At 40.8% G+C, this 27,235-nt stretch overlaps 1 protein-coding gene across 1 annotated transcript in view; it reads left to right on the top strand.

Annotated features, from left to right (window-relative positions):
- The first annotated feature begins 420 nt into the window (after positions 1–420).
- LOC106904889 (ubiquitin-conjugating enzyme E2 E2) overlaps positions 421–27,235 on the top strand; it is a 52,339-nt gene continuing 25,524 nt past the window's right edge. The window contains exons 1-3 of the mRNA XM_014969405.2: positions 421–621; positions 3,458–3,655; positions 9,447–9,497. Coding sequence (XP_014824891.1) covers positions 3,465–3,655; positions 9,447–9,497 — 242 coding nt within the window. The 5' untranslated portion in view covers positions 421–621; positions 3,458–3,464. The remainder of the gene's footprint in view (positions 622–3,457; positions 3,656–9,446; positions 9,498–27,235) is intronic.

Here is a 27,235-nt window from a genome sequence, read left to right as displayed (position 1 = left end):
ACTTGCGAACCACTGTGAACCACTCCATCTAATGAAGCCGACAGAATCACATCATCTGCAAGAAACATCCATCCACTTCAGCCAGCAAACACTAATGCTATTAATCAGAAAAGGCACCTCTTTCAGTCACAACAAACAATGGCTGCAGATTGAGGAACTTCTCTAGAAACATGGAAACAGGCCAACGTCCATTTTCAATTACCAAAGCATGCAAATGAAATTCAGCTAAGGGCCTAATCAACCTAGGGCTGTCCCTGGAAAAAACAGAAAACTGTTCCAAACAGGTACATTAGAAAAACTATATTTAATACTTAAGCTGATTGGTTGAGCTCTATAATTATTGTTTGTACCTATTCCTTTCAGATGTTGAACCTAATAATAGAGAGGAAAAAACAACAAAGCGGAAGGAAACCTGGGCTTTTATTTTAGTGGGTCAAAGAGGAACCCTTCTCTCTAAGGCTCTCCGCCATGACAGACGCATTTTGGCACATTCTCCAGCAGCAGTCAGTCAAACCAAAGTGACGCGGAGCAGCGGACGGCGAGTGTTTTGGATTTACGGAAGATAAAGTGGGCACTGGGAACCGTTTTCACGGCCGCTGTGCTTCCAGCCTGCTTGAAAAGGTGAGGAGTTCGTTTCCTCTTAGACACGAGCCCTCTCTTCAGAATATTGGGGGTGTATTATTGTGGAAGGGGGCGGCGGCGGTGTTGGCGGTTGTCGTTGTGGAGAACACGGAGGGTGGGGTGGGATGAGGTAGTGGGGAGGCTTGCGGGAGGGGGGTCTTTTGTGTTAGGATATCTATCTGGCAGAGGTCAGCGCGAGCCCCGCTTCTGGAGGTGCTCGCTTATTGTGCGCGTGCATTCTGGAAGTTAATCCTTTGAAATTTAATTGCGCGGCTGCCTCGCGGCCAACTCTTGATCTGCGGCTAACAAAAGCAGAGGACTCGGGGCGGCAGGAGCTCGTGGGGCTCGTACCCCATCACCACGCGACCTGTTTGCTGTAACTACACCAGACCATTCAACAGAACAATGTGATGCATTTTAAACGTCCTGCACTTAAACTGCGCTGTTGATACGCGCCTAGCTTCTTTTCAGAGTCAACAATTTCAATCACAATTGAACTTACCGCACTGAGCAGCGTTCAAGCTTCACTGGTTCTGACACGGAGCTACATTAAACAACTGCTAGCTGGTGGCAGCATTTAGCTAGAAGTTGGCTTTAAAGGGACTTTTTTCCGAGACGAGCAGGACTGTTTTCAGTGTGACTTTGACCTCAGCTGGCAGCTGGAGACACTTCCACAACTTGAACATCCTTCCTCGAGAAGGTGGTGTCAAAGAAGAAAATGTTTCAGATGAAGAAATTCCGCTTAGTGTCACTTTAACCCCGATAATTCCCCACAGCCTACTGCAGCTAAGGTTGGTGTGACTGCTTGGCAGAGGTCAGGTTGGAGGCTCTGTCCATGTGGGTCAATTATTTCAGGCAGCAGCAGAGTTGGCAGAACCTCTCCTCCCCTCCACCTGACTGCCTCCTACATTTATCACACAGGATCTGAGAATGTAAATAGAGGCATTCACCTTGACTTACTATTAGATGGGCTCAATGAATCTAGTGAATGTCACCTTGTACGTGTTTTACATACTAGAGTTTCAGCTTGACTGTCTCTGCGCACCTGAATGGAAATATTCATAGTTTTGGCTCCAACTCAGCTTCTTTTGATTGAATTTTAAAACATGTACTGTTGAACGAAGAAGTGGCAGAGGTTAGCAGGTCAATGATTATTAAAAATATGCCAGTTGGGGTCAAAGCCACACTGAAAACAGTCCTGCTCTCTCCTAACGCCTTGGAAAAAAGTTCCTGTAAAGCCAACTTTTAGCTAAATGCTGCCATCAGCTAGCAGAGAATTAATCTGAAAAGAAAGAAAAAAATCCAGAAAGGAAAGTCTTTCCTTTCAGCTAGGAAAGGGGAATCACTCTAGTCTCATTTAGAATCCTCTAGTCAAAGTTCAGATTGAAATTCAGCTGGGAATCTCTAGCAGGACCGGAAAGGCTTTAGCTAGCCAACAACATAGTAATAAACTGAGTAACTGATGGTTGTCTTATGACTGTATTGGAGGCGTAATTAACAGTAGGAGTTATTTTGAGAATCAGCTGGAATAACTTAAATGAGAGCAGAGAGACAGAATGAGTAGTTACAGGGTTTATTTCTACTTTGTTGAATAATTGCTATTAGGGCTGAAATGTTTAATCAATTACTAAAATAATTGTCAACTAATTTCGTCATAGATTACTTGTTAACTGGAGCATACAGACTCGTATAAAGGCTATTGGCTGAAGGAACAACACAGTCAGAGCAGGAATAAAGCCAAAACTGTGTTAAATATACCTGCACTTTACTTTTAAGATGGGGAGAAAACAACCTGTAACTCTGTTCTACCAGAACTCCCCTAGTGGTAGTTTCAGCTTCACCTCATCCAAATTCTGTCAAGTAAATCTTCTGTTTAGCACCTTTTGCTGTCAAATTATTAATAAATGAATCAAAATATGAATCACCAGATCAGTCCAGCAAAAAGACCTGGGCTTTTCACATGTTGATGTTAGGATTGTTTTATCGTTTGCTACAAATGATCAAGTGTTCTGTAAAGGAATGCTGTTATTGTTATTGTCTTCTAATTGGGGAAAAATGAATCAAATTCATTATTTGGATTTTCTTATGCATTTCTAATTTTGCTTAAAATAAGCTTAAATGACTAATTGAAAAATCTCCAGAATGAGCTAATTGTTTTTATCCGATTAGTTGTCATAGTAATAAAAATAAACAACGTTCTTTGCAGCCCTAATCGCAATAAAAGGCTACTTAGAGAAAACACGATGTGAGATCTGAAATTAATTTTAAGTACTATTGAATGAGTTTATTAGATTCTATAGCTACAGTAAAATCTTAAACCGGTTTGATTAAATATCTGCAAAATCAATAGTGGTGCTGTCCTTCTGATCTAATTATAGGTCAGTCAGCCATTCTGGAATCATCCAGCTTTCTCTTGACGTGCCATGATCGGAATAATCCTAGAATCCTGATACTTTCTGCTAGATTCCAAACCGCTCCGTCCACCATGGATCCCGCAGGACGGTTCTGATCGCTGAGGGACGACGGATCAGTGAGCGGTGCTGAAGAACAATCTGAGCGCTGCATCGTGGTGCTTTTCCTCCTGATAGTTGACTCTGAACAAATAACAGGAAATGAGGCGGGAAAGAGAGACATAATGGTCCTCAGCAGGAGTCAAAGCCAGGCACGGACAGCGGCACACCCGCCCACCCAATTATTGTACAATATATTTTAGGAGTTGAGCGACTCCGGACCTACAAAGTTGTGTGTTTTGTTTTCAACGTCGGTCTTTCAGTGTTCACAGATCTGTTGTGTCTCCTCCTCACTGTGTGTTAAATTCGGTATGTGTGCTCCGCAGAGTCAGCATGTCCAGCGAGGTGCAGCCGAGGCCGGACGACAGCCCCAACACCAGCGGGGGAAGCTCCGACGCTGAGCAGAGGGAGGCGGCCCCTCCGGAGCAGCCCGGCCCCGAGCAGCGGGACCAGTCTCAACCCAAAAAGAAGGAGGCCAAAATCTCCAGCAAGACTGCTGCCAAGCTCTCCACCAGCGCCAAGAGGTAGATCTGCCGCTCTCCGCTGTGCTTTGTGTCCTCTGCTGGCTGCGGGCTGGCTCTGCCCTGGCGGTTGCGTTCAGCCTCTGCACCGGTCAGCTGTCACCCACTTGTTGTGCAGTTTTCTCTGAGCCGCTGCTGAAAAATGCCTGAAGACTTCGGCTGAAAGAGCCGCTGGGGCTTGAAGCCTTTTAAGGATGCTGCCTGACAGAACAGAAGGGAAGTGCTTTCCAAGCCGCTGCCATTCCAACAGGGAGAGAGTCGATAAGAGGCTGATTGAAAAGAAAAGATTGTGAAACATCAGCCAAGTCATCTGTCAAATCTTCACAGAGCTTTAAATTGCAGAGCAATTCAGAGAACATTTCAGAGACAGCCTGGGAGTGGAAACCTCATCTTTTGACATACGGTTCACTGCAAAAGTAATCACACCCCTTAACGTTTCCCATATTTTTTGCTGTTGTAACCACAAACTTTAATGACAAATAGGAATCTCAAAGTGGGCTGCACATTTATTGCGTGAAATGTGGCCACATAAACTTTTGTCTGACCTATTTCAGCCTCTATCTGGAGGCTTGTTCTGCTGCAGTTTGGATCTGGGAGCATTCCCAGCCCTAAACACGCTGTGAGATGGATAGAAAAATGATCTCTGCACATTGCCTTAAGCCTCCGATGTTTTTCTTACCCCTCTGTATCCCACACAACTAGTTAGATCTGAAAGATTGCTGTAAAATCTTCACCACACAATCCAGAGAGAAGAAAAAAAATTGACCCTGTTAGCTCAGCCCAAGTGCCCTGTTTTCCTTATGTAACAAAGAACTGCCTCTTTAGATGACTTCATGGGAGATTGGAAGCATTTCTCTGTGATGACACAGAGCAGCAGCTGCTGTTATGTGACCAGGCAATAAACAGGCCACAAGGCAGAGCCCATGTGCCTGTGTGTTGATTGGGAGATGCTCAAAGACGTGTTATCATTTTCCACACTCTGCTCCATTCGCAGAAAGCAGCTGTGCCTTTTTGTTGGCTGTAAAGATCTACTGAAAGCACCATCATCAGAATAAAGAGCGAATCAACAACCTCTTTAACGCTGCACAGCCCGACTCAGGCTGACCCGGCCTGCATGACTTCAGCTGGTCCCACCCTGCTACCTGAAAACCTGAGAGCTGTGGTTCCAATCGGCCTGGCCAAACCGATTTGTGCTTGTCTGTGGTGTACAGAGTGAAAATGAATAGTGAGAGTACAGATCCTGAGCTTCTGATCACGTGGGTAATCATTGATTATTGAGGCCTCCACCTTTCTCCTCTGGAGTTTGAGGGTTTGTTACAGTTGATGTCTCCAGATCCACAGCTGTAAGCACTTACTCATCGGAGTATGTGTTTGCTTACTCCGATGAACCAACAGTCATGTCTTCAGGAGCGTCATAATGTGGGATGTCAGGCCATCAGTTATGTTGTTTCTGAGCACTGATGGACAGGTTTCCTTTGGTTCAGGAACAAGGCAGACCTTTGCTTTGAAAGGAGGATGATGAGGTTGTTCCTGAACTGACTCTGTTCTGACCTTGATCCTTCTGCTGCTCTAAACACGTAATCTTCTTCACCCTGATCACAAATTTTTGATATTGTTCTGCTGTTACTTGCTCTTCAGTTATTTTCTGTTCACCTCCTTGAAGTGGCTTCCACACACTCCTCAAGAATGTTCTGTCTCCATCCCTTTAGGCTCTTTTTCTTGTTCAGCAGGTCCCCCAGGTCTCTGGTATATCAGGTTTTGTTGTTGAGGAATCATCACAGTGTTTTAGATGGCCTGGTATTTTCCATACAGAAGCTGTACAGTCAGTTTCTCACTCAGTCTGCACATTGATGTCCTCTCCATGTGGCTGAACAGAGCATCCCAGTCTGTACACCCAAAGGAACCCTGAAGGACTTCTTCTGCTTCCTGTTACTATCTGTTCAGTTCTTTTTGTCACAACAACAGCTTTATGTTAAACAAGATCACAATCTGATTAGCCAAGAGCAGGAATTGCCTTGGTGATGTATGAGTCCTTCACATTTTGGTAAAAGAAATTCAACATTTTGTTTTCTTTAGTAGAGCAACTGAGAAACTATTGATACTTTGGTAGAGAGTGAAGTGGCTTGTAAAAAAGAAAAAAACATCTTATTGTAATACGTAAAGCTATGTTTGAACCATAAATGCAGGAATTATATATATATTTAAAAAGAGCAACTCCGAATTAATGTAACAGATAACATGCTGCCCCTTGAGCAGCACAGCTGACTTCAAGGATCCTCTGGGATTCCTAACTCAGAAGGAATTCATATCTGCACTTCCAGCTCGGTGCCATTTGCCAGCCTTTTCAGAAACACGCCGATGGGCTGCACTTTGTGACAGCATAGTTCTCAGATTTGGAAGTAGAATTTCCATCTTGTGGTGAGCCTGGTGGCCAGATGTCCTGAGTTAGGTGACCCAGCTGCAACCATCCAGCGTGCTTTGTTTAACACACAGGAGCTGCGTCAGGATAAAGAAGAGCGTGCTGCTGGAAATGCAAGTCTCAGAGGGGCCATTAGGCTCATTACATGTTCATGAAAATGATTGTCTTTGTGTTCAGAAAGGCGAAGGCCAGCAGAAACAGTGTGAGGAACCAACTGTTATCAACAGGAACAGTAACTCACCCGGGGAGGAGGGGGGTAGTACAACAACTACTGATCATACCACAAATCAGGCCTTTATTTGAGGGTGGAAAGTTTCCACAAGCCACAGCAAACATGGAGGGAAGTGACAAAACCAAAGTTGAACTGAAGCATGGTGGTGGCAGCATCATTCTTGGAAGATGGGTCGTGTTAATCTGAATATCCTAATAATGACATCAACTGTGATTAAACCTAACCTTTCTCTCTCTTCTTACTCGTTGGCGTTGTCACGGTTATCCCATCTTTCACCCTGATCTTTAGCATTGTGGTTATTAAGCTCTGTTTCAGCCCCAAGGACAATAAAAATCCATCCAGTTAGACTCATTACTAGGCCCATTATTTGTTATTATTAGACTCCTACCAGAGATGCTTATCACTTTTGTTCAAAATATTAAAAACAATGAATCGTTTTAATTCCAGTGACTAATTCTGAACTGTTTTGGTTTGTCGCTCATCCTAATACAAGCCCTCAAACTTGTGCTTTAAGGTGTGTGGATACTTTAGCAATGCACAGAATATTCTGGTGGATTGCTTTACGCAAAGCATTTTTCTCTGATCTGTTCTTTGCCAAACTGTTTCCATTGACAAAAAGCCTCTGGCGTAAAAGCCCAGCTGCTGTCATCGCATCACCAGCAGCAGGCAGTAAATCCTCCTTATCACCAGTAATGGCTGCATAATAAAAAGAGAACCTGGAAGGTTCCTGCTTTATTGGGAGGTTAACCAGCTCAGTGATATTTAGTTGCATTTTGGAGCCGTTTGCAGTAATAAATCATCAGCTGCAGCATCCACTCGCAGCAGCTTGTGTTTCATGTTATAAAGCGTCTGCATGCAGAGACCTGCAGGTTGCAGTGCTGTAGCGTGTGTGCTGTTTGCCAAGATTATCATGTAGAACATCAGAAAAAGATGGTGTTTGTTTAAGGAGGCTGTGTTAAAGCTGGAGGAACTCACTTTCACCTTTTTGGCTCAATGTTTCTCTAATAATCCCTTTTTGTTCCGTTGTGCAAATGATCAGGAAATAGAGCTGAAGTGCATTGGTATTCACACCAGCTGTGGTGACACTGTTACACACTGCTTTCAAATACGTCTAGTTTTCATCTTCATGTGCTGCGACTTCTCTGGTCTATGTTACATGTTTATGAGACTGTAGCTGACCTCTTTGTTCACATTACTTCTCTTATTTATTTATTTATTTATTTGTTAAATCTAGTCTCAGCTTCCTGTTCTGAGATGACAGAACTGGTACCTGGTGAGGTGTTCTGCTGCTTCAAAGTTCCACTGGTTACGTGTTCACAGATGGTGTTCTGCAGCCGTTGTTTGGAACCAGTGGACATCGGACAGCCCATTCTCCTGACATTTACATCCCATTTGTATCTACACAGCTAGTGCTCACAGGGTATCCTCTCTTTTTCAGACCTTTGTAGACTTGAGAGATGGTTGTGGGTTAAAATCCCAGAAGATCAGTAGGTGCTGAAATGCTCAGACTGTCCCGTCTGGCACCGACAATTACGCTGCGTTCAAAGACACTTAAATTGTCATTTTATTCCTATTCTGATGCTCAGTTAAAACTTCATACACACTATCTACACCACATTTCAAGTTGCTGCCATGTGAATAGCACATTTCTTGTGTTTGTTTACATAGCAACAATTCGATTTCCCTTTAGGGTCAATAGATTTCTACTGAATTTGGTTGTTCCCTGGTTTAATGTGTAAAAAAAAAGCCAAACAGTCTAAAAGTGCTTCAGTGAAGAACTTTCACTGAATGCTGTTGAGTTTTCACAGCATGAAGAAAAGAACATCAAACTGCTTCACGGTCAAGGTGAACGTCTGCTCTTCCCTTCTCTCTGATTAACTGCTTTGTTAGTTTTGTTGGTCTGAAATTCCTCTTGTTTCTGAGAATGTTGACCTGCTTGTATGATGTTTATAATGTGCAGCCGTTTTCAACAAAGAAGAAAACTGATACATATGAAGTACTCAGCTTTCTTATTGTGCTTTGACGTGTGTTGATGTGTTTCTCCTCCTCACTCTGATTCAAGATGTGGAGACGTTGGCCTCATCAGCTACAGATCAAATATCAGATGTTTGAGTTTAGGGAAAAGATGTATGTGAAATTTTATCTCTTGTTATAGCTCTGCAACTAATGCTTATTATGGTAATAATTATGATTTTATTTTATTCGTTTGCTAAATTAATAACATATATTCTAAAAATATTTTCTTTAACCTCTTAAAAAATGCAAATAAGCATATAATCCAATTCAAGTTCAGTTCACCTTTATTTGTACAGCACATTTCAGCAGCAAGCCGGTTCAAAATGCTTTACATCATAAAATTGTCCCCATTTGTGAAACAACAAATAAACACTACATTTTGTCAAATGTCATCTTCAAAATCATTAATATACATCAAATATATTGATTAGTGTTCCATTTATTACAAGTCAAAGGCAGCTAAATAGGCGGCTTGTTGGTCTTGATTTAAAAGAACTCAACATTTCAACAGTTTTGCAGTTTTCTGCAAGTTTGGTGCATAGAATCTGAATGCTGCTTAGTCAGAGGCTTCTTAACCTTTGCTGTAAGACAGACGGCTACAGAAAATTCTTTGTCACCTTAAAAATTCTTAGAAGAAACATGGATAAAACGAATTAAGTGTTTTTGAAATAGTATTTTTGGAAATGGCTGTTTTTACAGGCAAGGAGGAGTATCTGTACTAGCTGATGGAGAGATTGTAGAACAGCTCCTTTCTTCTCCATGAAGACAGACAAATCACTGGCACGTAATGAAAACCTAATTAGGGAGAAATGTGCATCCATTAAACTTTCATCTGTTCATGCAGTACAGACATGACTGATCATCAGCGTTGTTCCAGAGTTATGACACCAGGATCAGTTACCGCACACATGCTTTAGAAGGTGACTAACACGCAGCTGTGCACGCCTTTGTTGATCTTGCATGACATGACTTATTCCTGTGCTCAGGAGCTCATTGGAAAATCGATGAAGTGTTTATTGTGCTCACTTCCAGCTTGATTTCACAGACAGCCTTTGTGTGGGTGTGTGTGTGTGTGTGTGTGTGTTTGTAGGAGTGTGATCATAACCCAGACCCTCGTCTCGTTTCAGGATCCAGAAGGAGCTGGCAGAGATTACTCTGGACCCGCCACCAAACTGCAGGTAGGAGGCTGTTGATGGTTGTTTCGTTATTTTTTTTCAAGGCTCATCTTCACCTGTCACAATAACTCATTTTTCTGGGCGATACATTGTCCTTGAAGTTATTGCGTTAAAAGATAATATTGTTGTTTTGAGACCATTTTCAAGTAATCAGAAGGTAATGGAATAATAATGCAAGAACATATTCTCAAAGATCAATAAATCTTAAATTCTAATAAACATTTAACAATAAAACCAGAAGACATTTTAAATATCCAAAATAAATAAACAAAAGAACAAATAAAATTAATTACGAAGTCTCTGTGAACAAAATTGTGCTTCAAGAAGAGGAATTGCAGAGGCCAAAGCTGCAGACTGAAGACTTATCCTCCAGTTTTTGGTAGATGAAGAGAAAAATAAACAATGGATCTCAATGGAAATTATTGAGTTTGTCTTAATTGAGTTATTGCTTATTGTGACAAGCCTCGTCTTGTTGGGAGATGTGTTTGTGTGCGTGCGTGCGTGCGTGCGTGCGTGCGTGCGTTTGAATGATTGAGATGGATAATCCAGAGTGGAGTTTGCTCCATTTGTTCTGGATGAAGCTGAGTGGATCTGAAGGTTTAACCTGACATGAGGTAAAAATGGGAGAAATAAGGAGGTTTACCTGGTTGTCCATCTGTCCCTGCTGTAGTGACAGCAGTGCAACCCCGCTGCAGCTTGATGGGTTTGCATGATGAGTCGCTCTGAAGACCTGAACACCAGCCTTCATGTTGCTGGTGAAGTTGGGGGCTGGGGCGAGGGGAAAATGGACATGATGGATTTGGCCATTCATCATTTAAGGGCTGCATTCACACCAATCCAGCTTAGTCTGCTTTAATCCAACTCCAGTTGGTTTGCCTAGAGGAGGGGTGTCAAACTCCAGTCCTCAAGGGCCGCTGTCCTGCAGTTTTTAGATGTGCCACAGGTACAAAACACTGGAATCAAATGGCTTAATTACCTCCTCCTTGTGTAGAGAAGTTCTCCGGAGCCTTGCTAATGATCTAATTATTTTATTCAGGTGTGATGCAGCAGAGGCACATCTAAAGGATGCAGGGCAGTGGCCCTCCAGGACTGGAGTTTGACACCTGTGGCATAGAGCACGGGTGTCCAAAGTCGGTCCTGGAGGGCCGGCATCCTGCACATTTTAGTTCTCTCCCTGGTGGTGGTAACAACCTTTTGAGCTTGTCAGTGTTCCTCTTAGGGCTTCTAACGAGCTATCATTTCATCCAGGTGTGTTAAACCAGGGAGAGAACTAAAACATGCAGGATGCCGGCCCTCGAGGACTGACCATGCGCACCACTGGCCTAGAGAGTCTGGATGTTTGTGAAGGTGTGAATGCTAATAGAACTCTGATGTGGACCAAAAGTGTGAACTGGTCTGCCTAAAATCCAAGGGCTGGGTTTGGTTTCAGTCATTCGGCTCCCAACAGTTGCTGCTTGTTTTCCTGGTTTTGCTCAAGCTTAAGCTCATAATTACACTCCTCCACACTGAGCAGCTCAAGAAAAAACTTGAAAATATTCTTTATTCATCTCCTATGCATCTCCTCTCCCTTTATTTCTATGCCTGTCTTTTTTATCAGTCTCTATTTTTGGCTCTGTCTCATTTTCTAAGTGTTTTTGTCTCTCTGCACCTTTCAATATTGGTCAAGCTCAGAACCAGGGGGAGTATTTCCCCTCCAACAGCCAAGCCAGGTGAAAACCTTTGAACTGGTGGTGACTGTTCTCTGCTGCAGGTCAGGAGCAGGGCATGAAGCTCTTGGGCTGTTTAGTATACTTTGGGCTGAGGATGGATGTCTGCTGATGTTAGTTTCTGAAGTAGTGCAAGATGTTTTCACTGTGGATAGTAATGCATGTTAAGGTATTTGGTGTTTAAACTTTTTTAGAGGTGTTGGGTGGTGGGCTCTTGTAGTGGACAGCTGTGGTCTCTAGATCCTGCAGATACTGGGCATTCACAGTATGCATGGGTTTGCTTTGTAAAATATGAAATTTGTAAAAATAATTAAAAAAAACATGCGTTTAATATGTTATGTTTTCAAAGCAGTACATTTTCTTTTTGTTTGATGCACAATTTGAACTTGATTTGTAGTTTTTGGAACCAAATCAAATTTGCCAAACTGTTTGAAACTTATTGTGGTTTTCAAAATGTTTGCGTGGCTAGCCATATATCAGTACCACTTCTTCTTTGTTATTGTTCTTTATCTTGCTATCCAGTGAACACACTTCGGCTGTCCTGTCAGTGACCGCCACGGTGTGTGTGTTGACTCACAGGTTATATTGACTGAAGTCTCCTATTCTGTCTTCTGTCAGATGAGCAATCAGCAGAGCAGGAAAACGAAATTTCACAGACAAACATTGGTATCAAAACCTGACAAGCCTTTGAGAGGAAAGGAGAGGAGAGGAGAGAAGGGACCATTTGAAGAACGTCAATGCTGAGAGCAGCACTTGTGACGAATGGATTGAGCTGGGCATGTCAGTGGCGGTCGGATGTAATCCGGCTGAGGTGCGGCACTTCTTCAGACGTAGATTTCAGCGTTCATCAGGCCCCCAGGGTGTCTGACTCGCTTTTACCAGCTCCCAGTTCCATACAAGGTCGCAGAATCCCCAATTGTTTGATTTCTGTGGCTGGGTCCAGCCCAGCAGATCAGTTTATCTCATCCCTTTGTGCTTCAAGAGAAGGACAGTCTCACAATGTGAACGTTTAACCCATTCCACTGAGATGAATTCCTGCTCAATCTCCCACATTGTGTCCTCTTTCACGCACTAATCACTCTGACGCTGTTAAATCAGCTGCTCTCCATATAAAAGGCACCACGTAAAAGTGCTATGGACAGATGATGGGATGCAGGCCATTACCCTGCAGGTTTCATTACTTCTACTTCTTCTTCCTCTAGTAGAACAAAACTTTGTCACAGACGTCCTGTCCGCCTCATTAGCTGACTTTCCGTTACAGATGTGCACGAATATTTGTCTGTATTCCGCTAATGTTGGAAAAAGCACAATTTCGCAGTTGCTGTGTTTCCCTTAAATAAGAAATGAAATTAAAATCACATGTGAATAAGCTTGTTCACACAAATAGTCATTAAAAGCCATGGTAGCAACAAATGTAAACAGTTATATGAGATATATTCATAATTCAGCCATAACGCTTTCACTCATCTATTAGCCAATAAGAGGAGACTTTGGCATTGTATTCAGGCGTTGAAGCAACAAGATCCACCAACTTGGGTAAATTGAAGTTGGTGATTTTACAGAAGAGCTATGGGCTGAACTATGGGTTATGGATTCAACAACGTTGTATGGATCCTGATGCTGTGAGAGTTCTGGTGGAGCCAGTGGTACACTGTCCAAAAAAATACCCCAAAACAAAACCATCATCCTCCTACTACTTCCTGTCGTCATCTTTGTTGTTTCCAACAATAGTAACATCTGGTTGTGGTTCACATGACTTGTGATGCAAAAAAAGTTTTTCTATTATTGTCTTGCAAAATCATCAATCTCAATGCATCTGAGAAACCAAACCACCTCATTTTACTTCAAATCTTTTTATCGAAAATCGAGAGATTTATTTTTTTTAAGTTGCCATGATTCTAGTGAGCAAATTAATTTTTGTAATTTCAATTTGTGCAATTTTATGGTCAATGGAAACACCACTAGTGTCTTCATCGCCTCTCTTGGCTGGCTGAAAAGGGAGCCGATCCCCTTTGGGAGCAGGAAAAAAATCCCATATTTAACTTCCACCAAGGCAGCACGCCTGTTTCATGGATCATCTGCTGCCTCCTCAGAAAGCATGTGGAAATATTTTTAATCATCTTTGTCACCCCTCCACAGAGTAATTAATTGAATGTGACAGGCGCTCTGGAAGGGTATGTAAATAGCCCCACACCCGACACTCTGTATTAGCGTACTGCTTGGTTGGCCTTCCTTGCTCTGTTTGAGTGTGTGGTGTTTTTTCAGGGTAATTATCATATTCTTTCTTGATATTCTGTGTAAAATAAAAATAAAAATCTAACCCCCATGAGTGAAGGGGAAACAATGTGTGGATTCCAGCAGGGGAGCAATCACTCTTTATCGTCTCCTTTTTGACTCCAACAAGACAATACGCTTTTCAACTGAAAATCTTTTGAATGTGAGCCAAGATATTTAGAAATAAAAGCAATAGGAGGAAGAAAGATATGAGACAGATATATCTCCCCTCACAGATCTGTAGTTTTTGCTTTGTATCAAACTTAAATGTTTTAGATTATCAAATAAATGCTAATATCACTAAAAGATAACTCAAGTACATAAAAATTGGAGATTGTTTTTACACGCTCATATATTGATATATGTAAAGGAATTATCAGTTGTTTTTTTTATTCCATTTAAAAGATCACCTTCATGAAAAGTTAACGTCTTTCCAGCAGGATTCCTGAAAGAAGAGCAAGATCAACTGATGCACAGCTCTGTAACGAAAGCTAGCAGTCTTTGGCGTATAAAACACAAAATATTTCAGAGCTACAGGAGAGAGCGCAGTCTGGAATTATCACCACATCACTTTGTGTAAGTCTATTTACCGAACTGCTGCTAAGAGCCAGTGAAAATCTACCACATAGTATCAAACAGATCACAAGTGGAAGTGCTCTATTTGTCCTCATACAGTGGAACCCCTTTCATTTTCAGAGATTAGAGCCCACTACCTCCTGTGAATACCTGAAATCTGCAAATGCATGAGACCTGCTCTAAAATGATTAAAACTGCTTCTTTTAATAGTTCCAACTCCAAATATGCTGTACTATGCGCTATAATGCATAGTGGACACCATTTTAGCACAGAAGCAAAGATCAAGGGTCTTCCATACATCCACTCTTATGGGTTCAGCCAATTGGCAGCAAGGGAAATCAAATAACAGCCAATAGTGTGTCAAGTAGCAGTAGATATGTCAGCATCCCTAAGCTGCATTTGTGTGAAATAAATTACAAATTTTATGCATATGATTTAGTTATGTTTTAAAGAAAAATACATGAATATTGAACCACAAAAGCATAAGTTTGAATTAATATTTATTTATGTACTGTGTTTAACACTTAAGTTTTAATTTAGTCATTTTCAAAAGATGAATGTGACAGTGCTTGAATATTAATGTGTAAATGAAATGCCTCCTTATCCTCCTGACTACCAGTAGTTCATTTTTGTCCTCTGTAGAGGACATTTCTAAACTTGAATATCTCCCACCCTCTGCATTCTACTGAATTAATTCCTTTTGGTATCTGGAGAGGACATTTAGGGCTTTTCAATGATACCACATATGAAGGGGTGGGACTTTTGTTCGTATCTTTTTCTAATACATAAAAATTGTGTTCATCAGTAATAACACATTTTATTGGAAGAGACAAAGTAAGTGCATAAAACCTTTTATTACCTTACAAAGAATGTGGGATTTTAAAAAAATGGTGATTGGACAATATTTTTTTTCCTGGTAGTCAGGAGGTTAAGACTGCTGAGCAGGGGCGTATCCAGGAGGTTCTTAAAGAACGCTAAATGGAGCCTGTGTTGATCTTATGGTGTCACATCTGGATAAAAACCCAGGCAGGGAGCAGGGCTGTAATAAACTATAAAAGTGAGCGATTCACAACATGAAGGTCAAAGATTGGCATAAGCACAAAACAAATAATTCTGACTAACTGAAGCTATTTATCTTCTTAAGCTACTGTTCAGTAAAACAGTGGTGAGAGTTTTATCAGTGATGTCTCCAGCACAACGAATGCTGAGGAATGCTTTCCTACTTTACTGTTGCAGATGCAGGAGCTTTACTGACTTTTTTTAGTAGCTCTCAAACAGCAGAGTTTAGGTCTTCAGCATTAACACTACTAACAAACGTCAGTTTTTTTTTCTCATGGGTCAAACCTCCTTACAAATGCTGCTGTTTGGCTCATCAGCTGAAGAGACTTCTCTGGCTGTAGTTTAAATGTTAGCAGAGTTTTAAACTTTAAACAGCAGCTCACCGTTTTCCTCTCAGCCATGAGTCTCAGGTGAGTCTGTGCAGGGAAGACGGGGTGTTATTGGAAGAGAGGAAAATTGGTTTGTTTATCTGGACCAATTGTAGCGTGACATCATGCAAAAAGCTGCTTGATGACTATCATTGGTGTTAGCTGTTAAGCTGTCAACATAATGCACTAAATTTTAAACGTACGCCTGATATGTAAAAGAAAAAGGGACACAGTGCTTTGCTACTAAATGTCAACACGATGACAACTAGATTACAAGGTTTGGAAAAAGTTTTTATTAAAAAAACATTGAAGGAAAGGGAAGTAGTTATGCTAACTTGCCTTTGACAACCTTAACATGTAGATGTAATGTGGAATTTGGTGTTTGGGTTCAGTTAAAAAATGGCGACTCTCACACCAACCCTGACAGATCATCAGTAGAGCAGTGTTTAAATGAGCTAAACACCCCAGTGCTGATCACTTATTAATAATAGCAAAATAAAAATCAAGTATAAAAATGTGCTGTTCTTTGTGTGAGAAATGTTTGATCACTTTTTGTGGTGTTGAATCTTGATGCATATTATGGTGGTGTTGTGGGTTGCTATGGCAACGAGTCTGCGTGTAGTGTAGCTGACAGAGAGCGAGAAAAAAGTGGGTCTTGAGTTATTTAACGGTTTTTCTGCGCGATTTTCCCCCTTGCACTAAAACATCTCCATGTTTCATCTAGTTAACGGAATTGTTCTACTGCGGCAGTGCCAACTTAGTTCATTTTTATATTTTTTTTTCTGTGTTTTCCCTACTTTTATCCAAGGGAGTGCCTAACCTCCCCAAGAAAGATTGTGGCATGTAGTTAATGGTGTTCACCGTCAATATTGTTGACTTTACTAGCCTATCCAAGTGCTGCGAGTCCCTGTTGTAAGCCATTTCTATCCTTACGTTCTGTATTTAAGCAGCCATGTACTTAAATTTACTTTACATCTGCAGCTGTTTTGTTTTGATACACAAATAGGATTCATTTTTATAATTCCTTCCTTTTTGTTGGATTCTAAGCAGTACATCTTTTTTCTTTTATTTGCTATAGTCTTTAGAAAATAAATTCTAGCCAGAAAATCAGGCCTCAGAATAAGTGTAAAGCTTATAGGTGCATTTCTAGTAAATCCACTTAAGGATACAGGACCTGAGGAGATGGAGGTTTAGAATTGGCTTTTTTTTTTTTTTTACTTTGATGCAACAAAACTAAACAAAAAAACATGAGTAGATAATAACACAGTTTGATCTTTGTATCTGCTCCGCTGCTTCATTTCTTTCTGTTCAGAATGGAGCCTAACAGGCTGTGTTTGTATTCCAGGCAGTGGCTCCCCTCAGGACATATCTCCCATAAGTCTGTCCTTTGTGAGAGTTACAAGGCTCTTAGTAGATCCCTCACTTCAAAGAATAGCCCTTTATCAGCATCATCAAAGCATTCAGGTCTGCACAGTGTTTGAATGTTTCCACCAAACAAGATTTAAGGACAGTGGTAAAATGTGGTAGCACTTAATCTACAGTAGTTTCTCAGAGATTGGTGAAGTAGAAGTTAGTGTAGGAATTTATTAACTTTATTTTATGGATTCACAATGCTTGTCTACTACTGTAAACTAATATAGAGAGCTGGTAAATCCTTAAGGCAACATGAGGGGCTTCTAAAGTGAAAACATTTCGATTTAAGCAGTCTAGCACACTGTTCGCTAGTACAGTGTGTAATTCATTAGCAATTCATTAGCTGTTGGGATTTAGTTTAAATGGACAGCAATGGCTTTGCCGGCTCATTGGTTCCTAAAAACATTTTTTAGTTCCAATCATTATAAAAGCAAACAGCAGTTTACATTGCAGCAATATTCCACTTGTGGAAAAAGGTCAGACATGGCAAATTAGCGTAAGCTATTAATTCTATAGTGTAGAAAGGATGGAACAAGAGATGGACATAATGCAGGAGTTGCTCCAGTCTGTTATAATGAAGAAGGATATGAGTCAAAAAAACCTCTGTCTATAGTAGTATTATTTTTGTATTTTGGTAGCATTAAAGCCACAGTATGTAACTTTTATAAATAATAGTTTTTATATATCTGTTGAAACTGTCACCATGTTTTGACAGTAGGATAATTAAACATATGTCTTATAAAAATTGACCTCATTTGCCTTCTCCCAGTGCTAACTAGAAATCAGGAGGAGGGTCTTGGTGCTGTCAATTATGCTTGTAAGTGTGCTGCTCATACTCCGTTCCCGTCCACTGCTTTGCCCCTTTGCTACATTACATCTTCCTCTTGATAGCAGAGCCTGCTGTGAATGCTAAAGCTAGTTAGCATGGGCGCAGATGACTGTGGATAAATATTTTTTCTTTAATGGTAAGTTGTTTCTTTGCCATCAGCACATTGAGCAGCGTGTACACAAGGTTGTGAAGAGGCATGTTCTGCTCTGATGTGTTGGTACCGTTTCTTCTCGGCCTCCCTGTAACGTGTTGAATCTGCATTCATGCTTTTGTCAGATAAATGGGAGGATGGCCAGTTTTTTATCTGCAAACATCCTGCAGTGAAACAGCTGGCAAGTGGGTGCACCAGCTGTTCAGCCACAACATCCCATTCCATGTTAGAAATTCATTTTCTCTTGAAACAGTATCTGCTCTATAAGGGATAGTCAAAGAAAGCGAAGCAGTGGATTGAGTCTGGATCAGTGTTAGGAGTCAGTTGCTGAGGATGTTCATCTCAACAGTTCCCTGTGAGTAAGGTGGACCACTGTAGCAGGATGGACTGATGACACTTTACAGACATGTCTCACTTGGGTTACGTCTAATGCCTTCCATCTCTCATGGCCCTTGGAATTGCAGGGAGTTAGTTCAAACATTTACACAAAATCCTTATTTTTATGTCTAACTTTTCTGAGTTATCTTCCTGTCCATGTATTTTTTTTTCTCAAAGTTTTCCACACATTTCCTCCTGCCATATTTTCGGTAAATGTGGTCCAGAAGGCCTGTTTTTGATGGGTCTGGCCTGGAAAGCCTGGTACTTGAAGGAAGAAGAGAACAGAAAAGGAGTGAGAAATTAAGCTGAGAGTGGCAGAAACAGGCGTGCCCATCTGCTGCATAAGGGATCTGAGTGGAGGGAGTTAAAGATTTCTGCAGCCCCCCTGCAGGGAGAAAACGCTGTGGAGCAGCTAATTATTCACCATGCCTTTACCCAGCCATGCTGCTGGGAAGTGTGTTGCGGTTTCTGCTTCTTCTACATGTTGAAATCAGCTTCCACTCATTTGCAAATCTGTCAGAATGAATGGGACTTTAGAACTTTTGTGTTTAATTTCAAATATTTATCTGAAATTCATTGCAGGTACTGCACATTAAAAAACTGATTCTCAGTTTGTCATATCATGGGAAGTTTCCACATACAATTACTGTGATTTTATGTGGAATTACTTTGTATCAGAGCCATGAGCTAAAACAGAGCACTTCTACGCTCTGCTCTTCTCTTTCTAAAAAGGGTTCTTGCAGGTTTCAGTAAGTTAAATTTAAGATCTTTTAAGATCATTGTTAACATTTAGGACCAACACAACACACTACCAGAAACATTTAGATTGACATTTTACAAAATAAATATTTTAACCCTATCAATTTAGTTGTCAAAGAAGATTCAAGTTTATTAATTAAAAATATTAAATTTTTAATATTTTTAAATTAAAAAACAAAAATTAAATTAATAATATTTTATTAACATTATTAATAAAATAATATTTTATTAACAATGTATTAATAATGTAATTAATAACATTAATTATCTAATAATAATAATTAATATTTTATTATTATTAATTATTAAAACATTTTCTGTTTTAAAACAACCTAAGCAGCTATTTTCTTAATCCAAGTAATCTTCCCAACACATTGTTTTATGTCTGCATATACAACCTCACTCATTAAGTCTGAGCTCATCCCCAGCAGCACTTTTCTCAGTTTCAAGGGTTTCAAGTTTGGCAAGTTTTTCTTTGTACAAAATTACAGAGAGGATGGAGAAAAGAATGAGGACAACAATTTACACTAGAAGAGAACAAGGAAGGGACTACTGTCAGTCTTTTGCTGTTTTTCATTTAAGATATATTAATCATAATCACAATTGAATTTAATACAAGTATTCTGTAAAAGAAAACAGGAATCATGTTTTATTTTAATTGATTGTAATTAAAAGGGTAGGGGGTTAGGGGTTAGTACAATGTTAATACATGTGTTTTGTCTTTTTATCTTACACTCTATTCAAAGAGCTTTCATCTTTTTTTTAAATCATGTTATGCATGGAAATAAGGACTGGTCTCACCTACTCTCCAGCTATCATTCTGGGCGAGAGGAGGGTACACCCTGGACAGGTCGCCAGTCTGTTGTAGGGCAACGCAAAGACAAGCAACCAAGCACACACACACTCACACCTAGGGGCAATGTAGAGAGGCCAATTAACCTGATAGTCATGTTTTTGGACTGTGGGAGGAAACTGGAGTACCCGGAGAAAACCCATGCATGCACAGGGAGAACATGCAAACTCCATGCAGAAACACCGGGGCCGGGAATTGAACCCAGAACCTTCTTGCTGCAAGGCAACAGCTCTACCAACTGCGCCACTGTACAGCCCACCTGTAACACCGTTTGATAGCTAGATGGCAAAAAGACTTCAAAAAGAAAGCATGACTCCTTTATCAACTATGTCTGTCCAACAGCTGTGATCAGTTGCTGTGGTAACTAACTGTTGTACTGGTCAATAGGTGTTGCTAATCTCCACTGAGATCCTTCAGGTTTTAGCTCAGATAAACACACACTGCTGTGGATCTGGGAAGATCATTGTCACGCTGTAAGGAGCAGCTAGTTTCCCTCTGACAATGAAAGTTGATTCATTTAATGGAGAAATGTGAATTTACAGAGCATAGCAATGATGGTTCAGTATGTATTTTTTAGTTTTTTTGTCCAAACAGATCCTGCTGATGTGTAGCATTCAGGTAGATAAAGATTATTAATGTGTTCTGTAGCAGTTGTGTTCCCTAAGCTCAGCCTCAGACTGGTTTTAAAGAATCAAACTAAACATCTCCAAGACATCATGTGATTCCGGTTTCTGCACGTTTTACTCCTCCATCCTCTCTCATGTGCAGTCAGCTGTAGCTGACTGGGGTGTTTCTGCCATGGAGCCCGGATGTGTGAATAAAGTCATTAGTGTGCATTAATTATCTCTGCACACTGTGTGTAGGATGAATGATTAGGCTCTTAACACACGTTTCCCCTGTAGAGAGGCTGCTACTCAAAACTCTCAGCCAGTCATATCTTCTGTCCATAAGCTAAAGAGTTTCATTTGAGTCAAATAACTTTATCTTAAAGTTAAACTCATTGGGGTCATGACATATCAACACTGACTGTAGAAACAGGTTTAACTGCCGGAGGTCATGCAGGGATGCTGTTTAAACACAATCACTCTCACTTCCTTCCAGTGTCAGTATCACTTCCTCCTGCACTTATACGCAGAGATTCATTCAGGTTGAACACACACTGGAAGGCACATGTCTAACTTTCAAACTTGACAGTTATCCACGCTGAAGCGTTTCAGTGAAACATGTTACCTAATGATGTTAGTGAAACCCAACAGGACAGTAATTTCTTTTCTTGGTGCTTTAACCCTGGGACTGTTGTGGTAAACCAAACCAGGCAATGAGCGAGAATGCATGGATTTATAAACCTCCAAGTTTAGTTGTTGGTATTTTTAGTGCCATTTAAATGACCTGCTCTACCTGTTTACAAAGTGGGATGAAGTCTTGGCTTTTTGCTTACACAGTAACATTGTCGTGGTTGGACAAAAACAGCAAAGGTTTGACGATAGGCTCCAGAGTGAAACTTTTTGGAAATGCAACGTGATCCATGTAAATGCAAACCAGAGATTTAGAAATTGTCAGTCATGCCATTTTGCTCTTGTGCTCTCAGACCCGATTTTCACCTGCTCACAGCACAACTATGGAGGACCTCCATGTCCTGTCTGTGCTGCTGCACCTCTTCAGGTTATTTAGGGTGTTTAAAGCAAAATCTGCTCATTGTGGAACATTTATGCACAGGGATTAGAGGCATCAGATGATGTGTGTGCATCTGCAAGCACAGAGTTATAAAATACACCAATTTAGATCAGAAAGTTCACAAAGTTTCTCCACCCTCTGGGATTTACACTACATAGTTCCTACTGCTAGTGCAGTATATAAAGTGTTTGTCACAAAACAATATGGCAGCCCTTTTGAAAATATGAAAAAATAGGACAATAAAGCTTTTTTTTTTAAAGCTTTTTTTAAAAATGTTGAGTAAATAAAGTGCTGATACCATCTGCAGTACAGACAGTAAAAGTGTAAAAGATGTGACTCTGCAACCTACTGCTAAACGGCAAGAGGCATCTTCAGAGAAATATCATCTGGACTGGTAAACCTGTCTGCTGCTGAGGCAGGGAGAGCCGTACACAGCTGTACACACCCGTTAACAGCTGCTTTTTCTCCTGGATACCATCCAGGAGAAAAGATTTCTGTCCTGCAGCATGATGGAAGTCAGATGTACGCTGCCTTCGTTCCACTGGGCCAGCAGCCTCAGCCTCAGCCTCACACACCATGGCAAACTTGTCATCTTTGACATTAAACTGTGTAATATTTCAATCAGAACAGAAAAATGATACTGAGAAGAAAGTGTCAAATGAATATCTGCAGTATAAATCTTTTCATTGATAAAGAAGTGAAGCATATCTCTGTGTGGCTAACCAGAACCAAATACAGATGGGGTTTGTCCACTCGTCTCTGAAGGAGAGGCTGAATAATGTTGTTGGTTTACATTGAAGAGATAAAATACTCCTGGTTATGTGATTGTGTAGATTAAGTGTACCTCAGATTATGGGTTGAAAAAGAGGAGCCTTAGATGAAACCGAGAAGCTCCGGCAGCAGCCATGGACAGATAATCACTGACACAGATATGTAATCTAGGAAGCTATAGAGATTATCTATTCTTTCTTTTTCGGTCAAGGTTCAAGAATTGATTCAAAAACATTTCTACTACATTGAGCTGTGGTTTTAAGGCTGTTATTTGATTTTACTCATCGTTTGGCTTTCCTGTAACCGACAGGTTTAAGTCTAGGAAGCAGAGGTAAGAGGGTTATAATTGAAATAGTGCCTTGGTATTTTAAAACTGCAACATTAAGCTCTCTGGGGGGGGTCTCAAACATCATGTAAACGCTGCCATTATGTTGGTAATGACCAAATATGTGCCATTAAGGGTGAAACAACCAGTCATTAATGTCATGGGGTAAATAGTATTTCACACATAGGCAAGTTGGCTTCATCACTTTTTCTCAAATAAATTAGTTAAATCATGTCATTTAGATGATTTTCTAAGAATTGATCAAACACACTCTTAAGGTACAGAGGTCAAAGTGCATCACTCTGGTAGCAGGGAGTAAATTAATGTGAATACAGAAACTGTAGAGACTTGATTCTGTTTGTCAGATCCAGTAGATAGATGTCGTTTGATTGTGAACCTCCAGTTAAAAAGTATCAGACTGTGGAAACTGTTCAGTGTTTCTCCTGTTCATGAAGCAGACTAAACCTGGGAGTCTGTATTCTGGAGCTAGTGTTTCCCCACTATGCCTGCTCTGCTTATCTCTCCATACCTCTCATTCGGCCAGTGTCTCTCCAAACTGCAGCGCTACCGAATCGATAGTGCAGTGAGATGCCGGAACTGAGCAGCCCAATATAAAACCAGAGCAGGATACGTTTGAGCCAGCATGCCTTGCAGCTGCAGGCATGGGAATCATGCCTTGTTTTTGTTTTTATCCACTCAAGGATTGTGTTCCCACTCACTCCTCCTATTTACATCCTGGACTCTGATGTTTTACTGCTGCCTGTTTTAAGGCAGTTTGAAGGCTGATCAACCAGAGTAACTTTGTCCATTTAGTTTCCTCAGTTTTCCTCATCTTGATCAGATGTATTACCTGCTTGGTGCAGTGACAGTTTTAGAAGTAGCTGCTCTGTGGTCAGCCAGCTGTTGGTCACCTGTTCCCCGTATGGAGCTTGTGGGAGCCATTCACTCGCCCGGCGCTCCGACCCTGACATTGCTTTGTCTGCTGGTAGAACCCTGAGCTCCCATTTATTAAACGGGGTGCCTCATAAGACCCAATAAGGGAAAGTGACAGATTCCCTCAGGATTGTCCGGACCGCTGTACAGCTCTGCTTAATTGTCTGCATGCGTCAGTAGATTTTCCATCTGATGTAGCTGCCACGGCTGTTAAATTCTTAATGTTTCCTTTTGTGGTCTGCTTTCAGCAGCCATCACCTTCAAGCTTGGGTCTCTGGTGGGGGAGGTGTCATGGGAGTTCTGCAGGGACGGAGGCTGTTGAAAGGACTAATGGATCCCCGGAAATCATCCCTAGATGGATGCTTTGATGGAGTGTCTGCAGAGTTGGAAGGAGAGAAGACTGGGTTAAAGAACTGCCCAAACACACACGTACAGTGAAAATGTTGGCACAAGGTCTAATGGGTCCAAAGCTTGGGTTGGGTTTCTTGAAGTTTCCATTTCAGTTTTGGCAGGAAGATTTTCACAGCCCCCCACCCACCCACCCTTCTGCTCCTCTCCTCCCTCAGCAGCTGCCTCACACAGAGAGGATTACACCCTCATAGCAAGGCTTTGATTTCACTCAGGTGATGAATGCCCAGCAGCAGCTGAAACAGAAGGCAGGCAGGCAGGGTTTAGCTTGGAGAAAGAAGTGAAGTAATGAAATACCAAATAAATGCATGAGGTCTCCTGCTTGTTGTTTTGACCCATGTCTACTGAGGCATTGACTGTTGGACTTCTGAAAGTGTCATGTTTTCTGCCACGTGTTTTCAGCTCATCTACTAGAATTGGCATCTCATTTGCTCTGTCACTTATTTGAAGTTGAACATATGTACATCGCAAAGTTTTCATGTCGTTTTTCCATTGTGGTCTTAATTTTATTTGTACTTTGAAATTACAGGATTATATTAATGCTCACAAAGGATTATGGTGTGGAACTTTTGGCTTGGCCCTTTAGTTCCAATTAAAGGAACTCCTCAGGTTGCACCATTCTAAGACATTTTGGACAAGTTTATTCTGCTGTCTTTGTGGGAACAGGTTGGGGATAGCCCCTTCCTATTTCAAATATGCTGTGTGATGCATGGCTCCAGGCAACCAGCATTAACCAGCTTATGAGATACTGTACTGAGTTTTCCTTTGTCTGAAACTCAGAGCCATGAAGCCTCGAGGCCATGAAGACAATGTAATTATTGGGTGGCCTATTAGGTGTCAAACACAGATAAATCGCAGTGGAAGGAGATGCAATGGTTTCTAAGAATAGATTGCTCAGGTGGAGCCGTCCAACCAGAGCATATACATATATGAATGCATATGGGGTGGCTGGATTTTAACTGGACCACAGGGTCTTTCTCTCAACACAGGTTTCCTGAAACTGCAAAAGCAATTTATTTGTGGTGAGACAAAAAACTCTCCCAGAATCACTGACAGGATTATTAATAAAAGCCGAGGTGTTTAATTTCCAACCCATTACAGACTGAACATGGCTGAAAGACTGAATAAGATTTTAAACCTCCTGAGCCAACAGCTCATCAGCTCAACACATAAATGTCAAAGTCAGCATTTACTAAAACATGATCATATTTAGGCATAATTTTACCTAAAAACTCAGAAAGGTCTTTAGGAAAATCTTAAACATTAGTGGTCAGCAAATTTCCTCTGACAGTACTGGTAGGGTATACTTCAGATCAAAACATCTCCAAGTTTTTAAAAACTTGGAGATGTTTGTAATAAAGTGGTTCTCATAAACAGTTAATCCTCCTCTACACCTTGTCCATTAAGAAATGATGAGTCAGAGAGCAAGAGTTCAGGAACATCCCTAGACTTGCCAACTCTCATCCATGTCCCGGCCACTTAGAGGAACTCCAATCACATGGAACATAAGAAATTATGTGGAATGAACCTTTTGTTTCATAAGGGCTGTACATTTACAAGAACCATCCTTGCAGGAGGCGCAGCCTGGGTCGAAGTCGTCTGTGAAGCCCAGACTGATTCAGAATGTTGATTCTACATCAAAGCAGTTGGAAACAACTTTTTCAATAACTTTGCTGACGAATGGAAGGTTGGACCTGGCCTGTAATTCAGTAATAGTGTCTTGTCCAGATCGAGAAGCTGACTTGGCCGATTTGATTTCTATTGAGTCAGAACCAGTCCTACTTACAAATATTTTATAGACAGCTTATAAAAAGGTTTGTTTGAGTTTTCTAAAGTGATGCGTCTCAGTCAGATAAATGTTTCAAAATGTAGGAAAAGTATCAGAAGACTCCTTCTGACCTGAATGCAATTCCCACAGAGACTGTTGCTTTTATTAAAAGAAATGGAAGGATGAAAATGTACCATCTTGTAAACACTCAAAGCAAGCTAAACATTATCGTCTTGTTAGACACTGCTCATTTGAAGTTCTCTTCTACCATATTCAGAAACTATTCCTGACAAGGTTCAGGTCTTAAATGATGTTATATTAGCTGAAGAGTAAGAATTAGAGTAACATTAATTTAACCTAAAATGAATGTAATACTCATCCATTAATCATCCATAATTGTTCACAAAGAATAGTAAACGTATCTGATTAGAACCTTTGAGGATGTTTATAGTGACAGGCTGAAAGAACTCATTGGTCTAAAAAAATACCCGTTATTTTTAAAACTTGCAGTGCCTTTATTAGCCAACCACAAACATGTTTTATCTTTATCTGGAAACGTATATCAGCCCTAAGGAGATCTGCCTGTGTGTTTCACCTCTTGAAAGGAGGCGACTCCTCTACTCTAAGTAGTCGCCCATTGCCAGATGTGTGTCCTGGCCAACTGTGTCAATTAAAGGAGTTTTTAATTATTACAAAGTTTATGTCAGATTTCCAATCTGGTTTTAGAAATGAACATTATACAAGAATTTAACAGCAGTTTTTAAAGTCATTAACATTTTTATTAATTGTGTTGACCCTAATCCTAAAATAAGTTTTTCATTTCTATTGCATTGTTAATCCAGAGCAGATCTATCCCATAAAACCATCTGCTGCTTCAAAAATGAATGGCAGCAAATGATAATTATTATCCTCTAAATACCTCAGCCAATAAAGGAGTGTCAGGGGTCAGCACTAGGACCTATTTATCCATTCATTCATGGATGGATGAAACAGACATCATCTATCTCCACACAGGTCTGAAAGTCATCCACTGTCCCCTTTTCGTCTGCCAGGAAAGCGGTCTGACCGGCAGACCCCCACCAGGTCACAACCGCATGCCTGTGGTTAACGACAGTCACCCCACCATTGCCAACTTAGTGACTTTGTTGCTATATTTACAAACTTTTCAGACAAAAAGAAGGTAAATCGGAATCAGCAGGTCCAGGGTTTATAAAGATCCATGATCAGCTAGAAATCTGCAATCGGTGCACTCCTGGTTTTACCTGTTTTTCATAACTGAATTTCATATATTTTAGTTTGAATGTATGTATTATATTAGTAATATTTAAATATCATGCTGTAGTCTTGGCCTGGATACTCTCAATTAAGCTTGACCTGGTTAAATAAAAGTCAAATAAAAATCAAAGAATGGTCTGTGCAGCTTTGAGTCTGGTCACAAACATGAAGGTAGAGTAAATTACACACACACACACACACACACACACACACGTTTGTGT

Source organism: Poecilia mexicana, unplaced genomic scaffold (assembly GCF_051168715.1).
Source record: "Poecilia mexicana isolate PSO_F unplaced genomic scaffold, ASM5116871v1 scaffold_11, whole genome shotgun sequence".
Taxonomy (NCBI): Eukaryota; Metazoa; Chordata; class Actinopteri; order Cyprinodontiformes; family Poeciliidae; genus Poecilia; species Poecilia mexicana.
The sequence above is the reverse complement of the archived record's forward strand: the minus strand, read 5'-3'. Positions and strand labels throughout refer to the sequence as shown.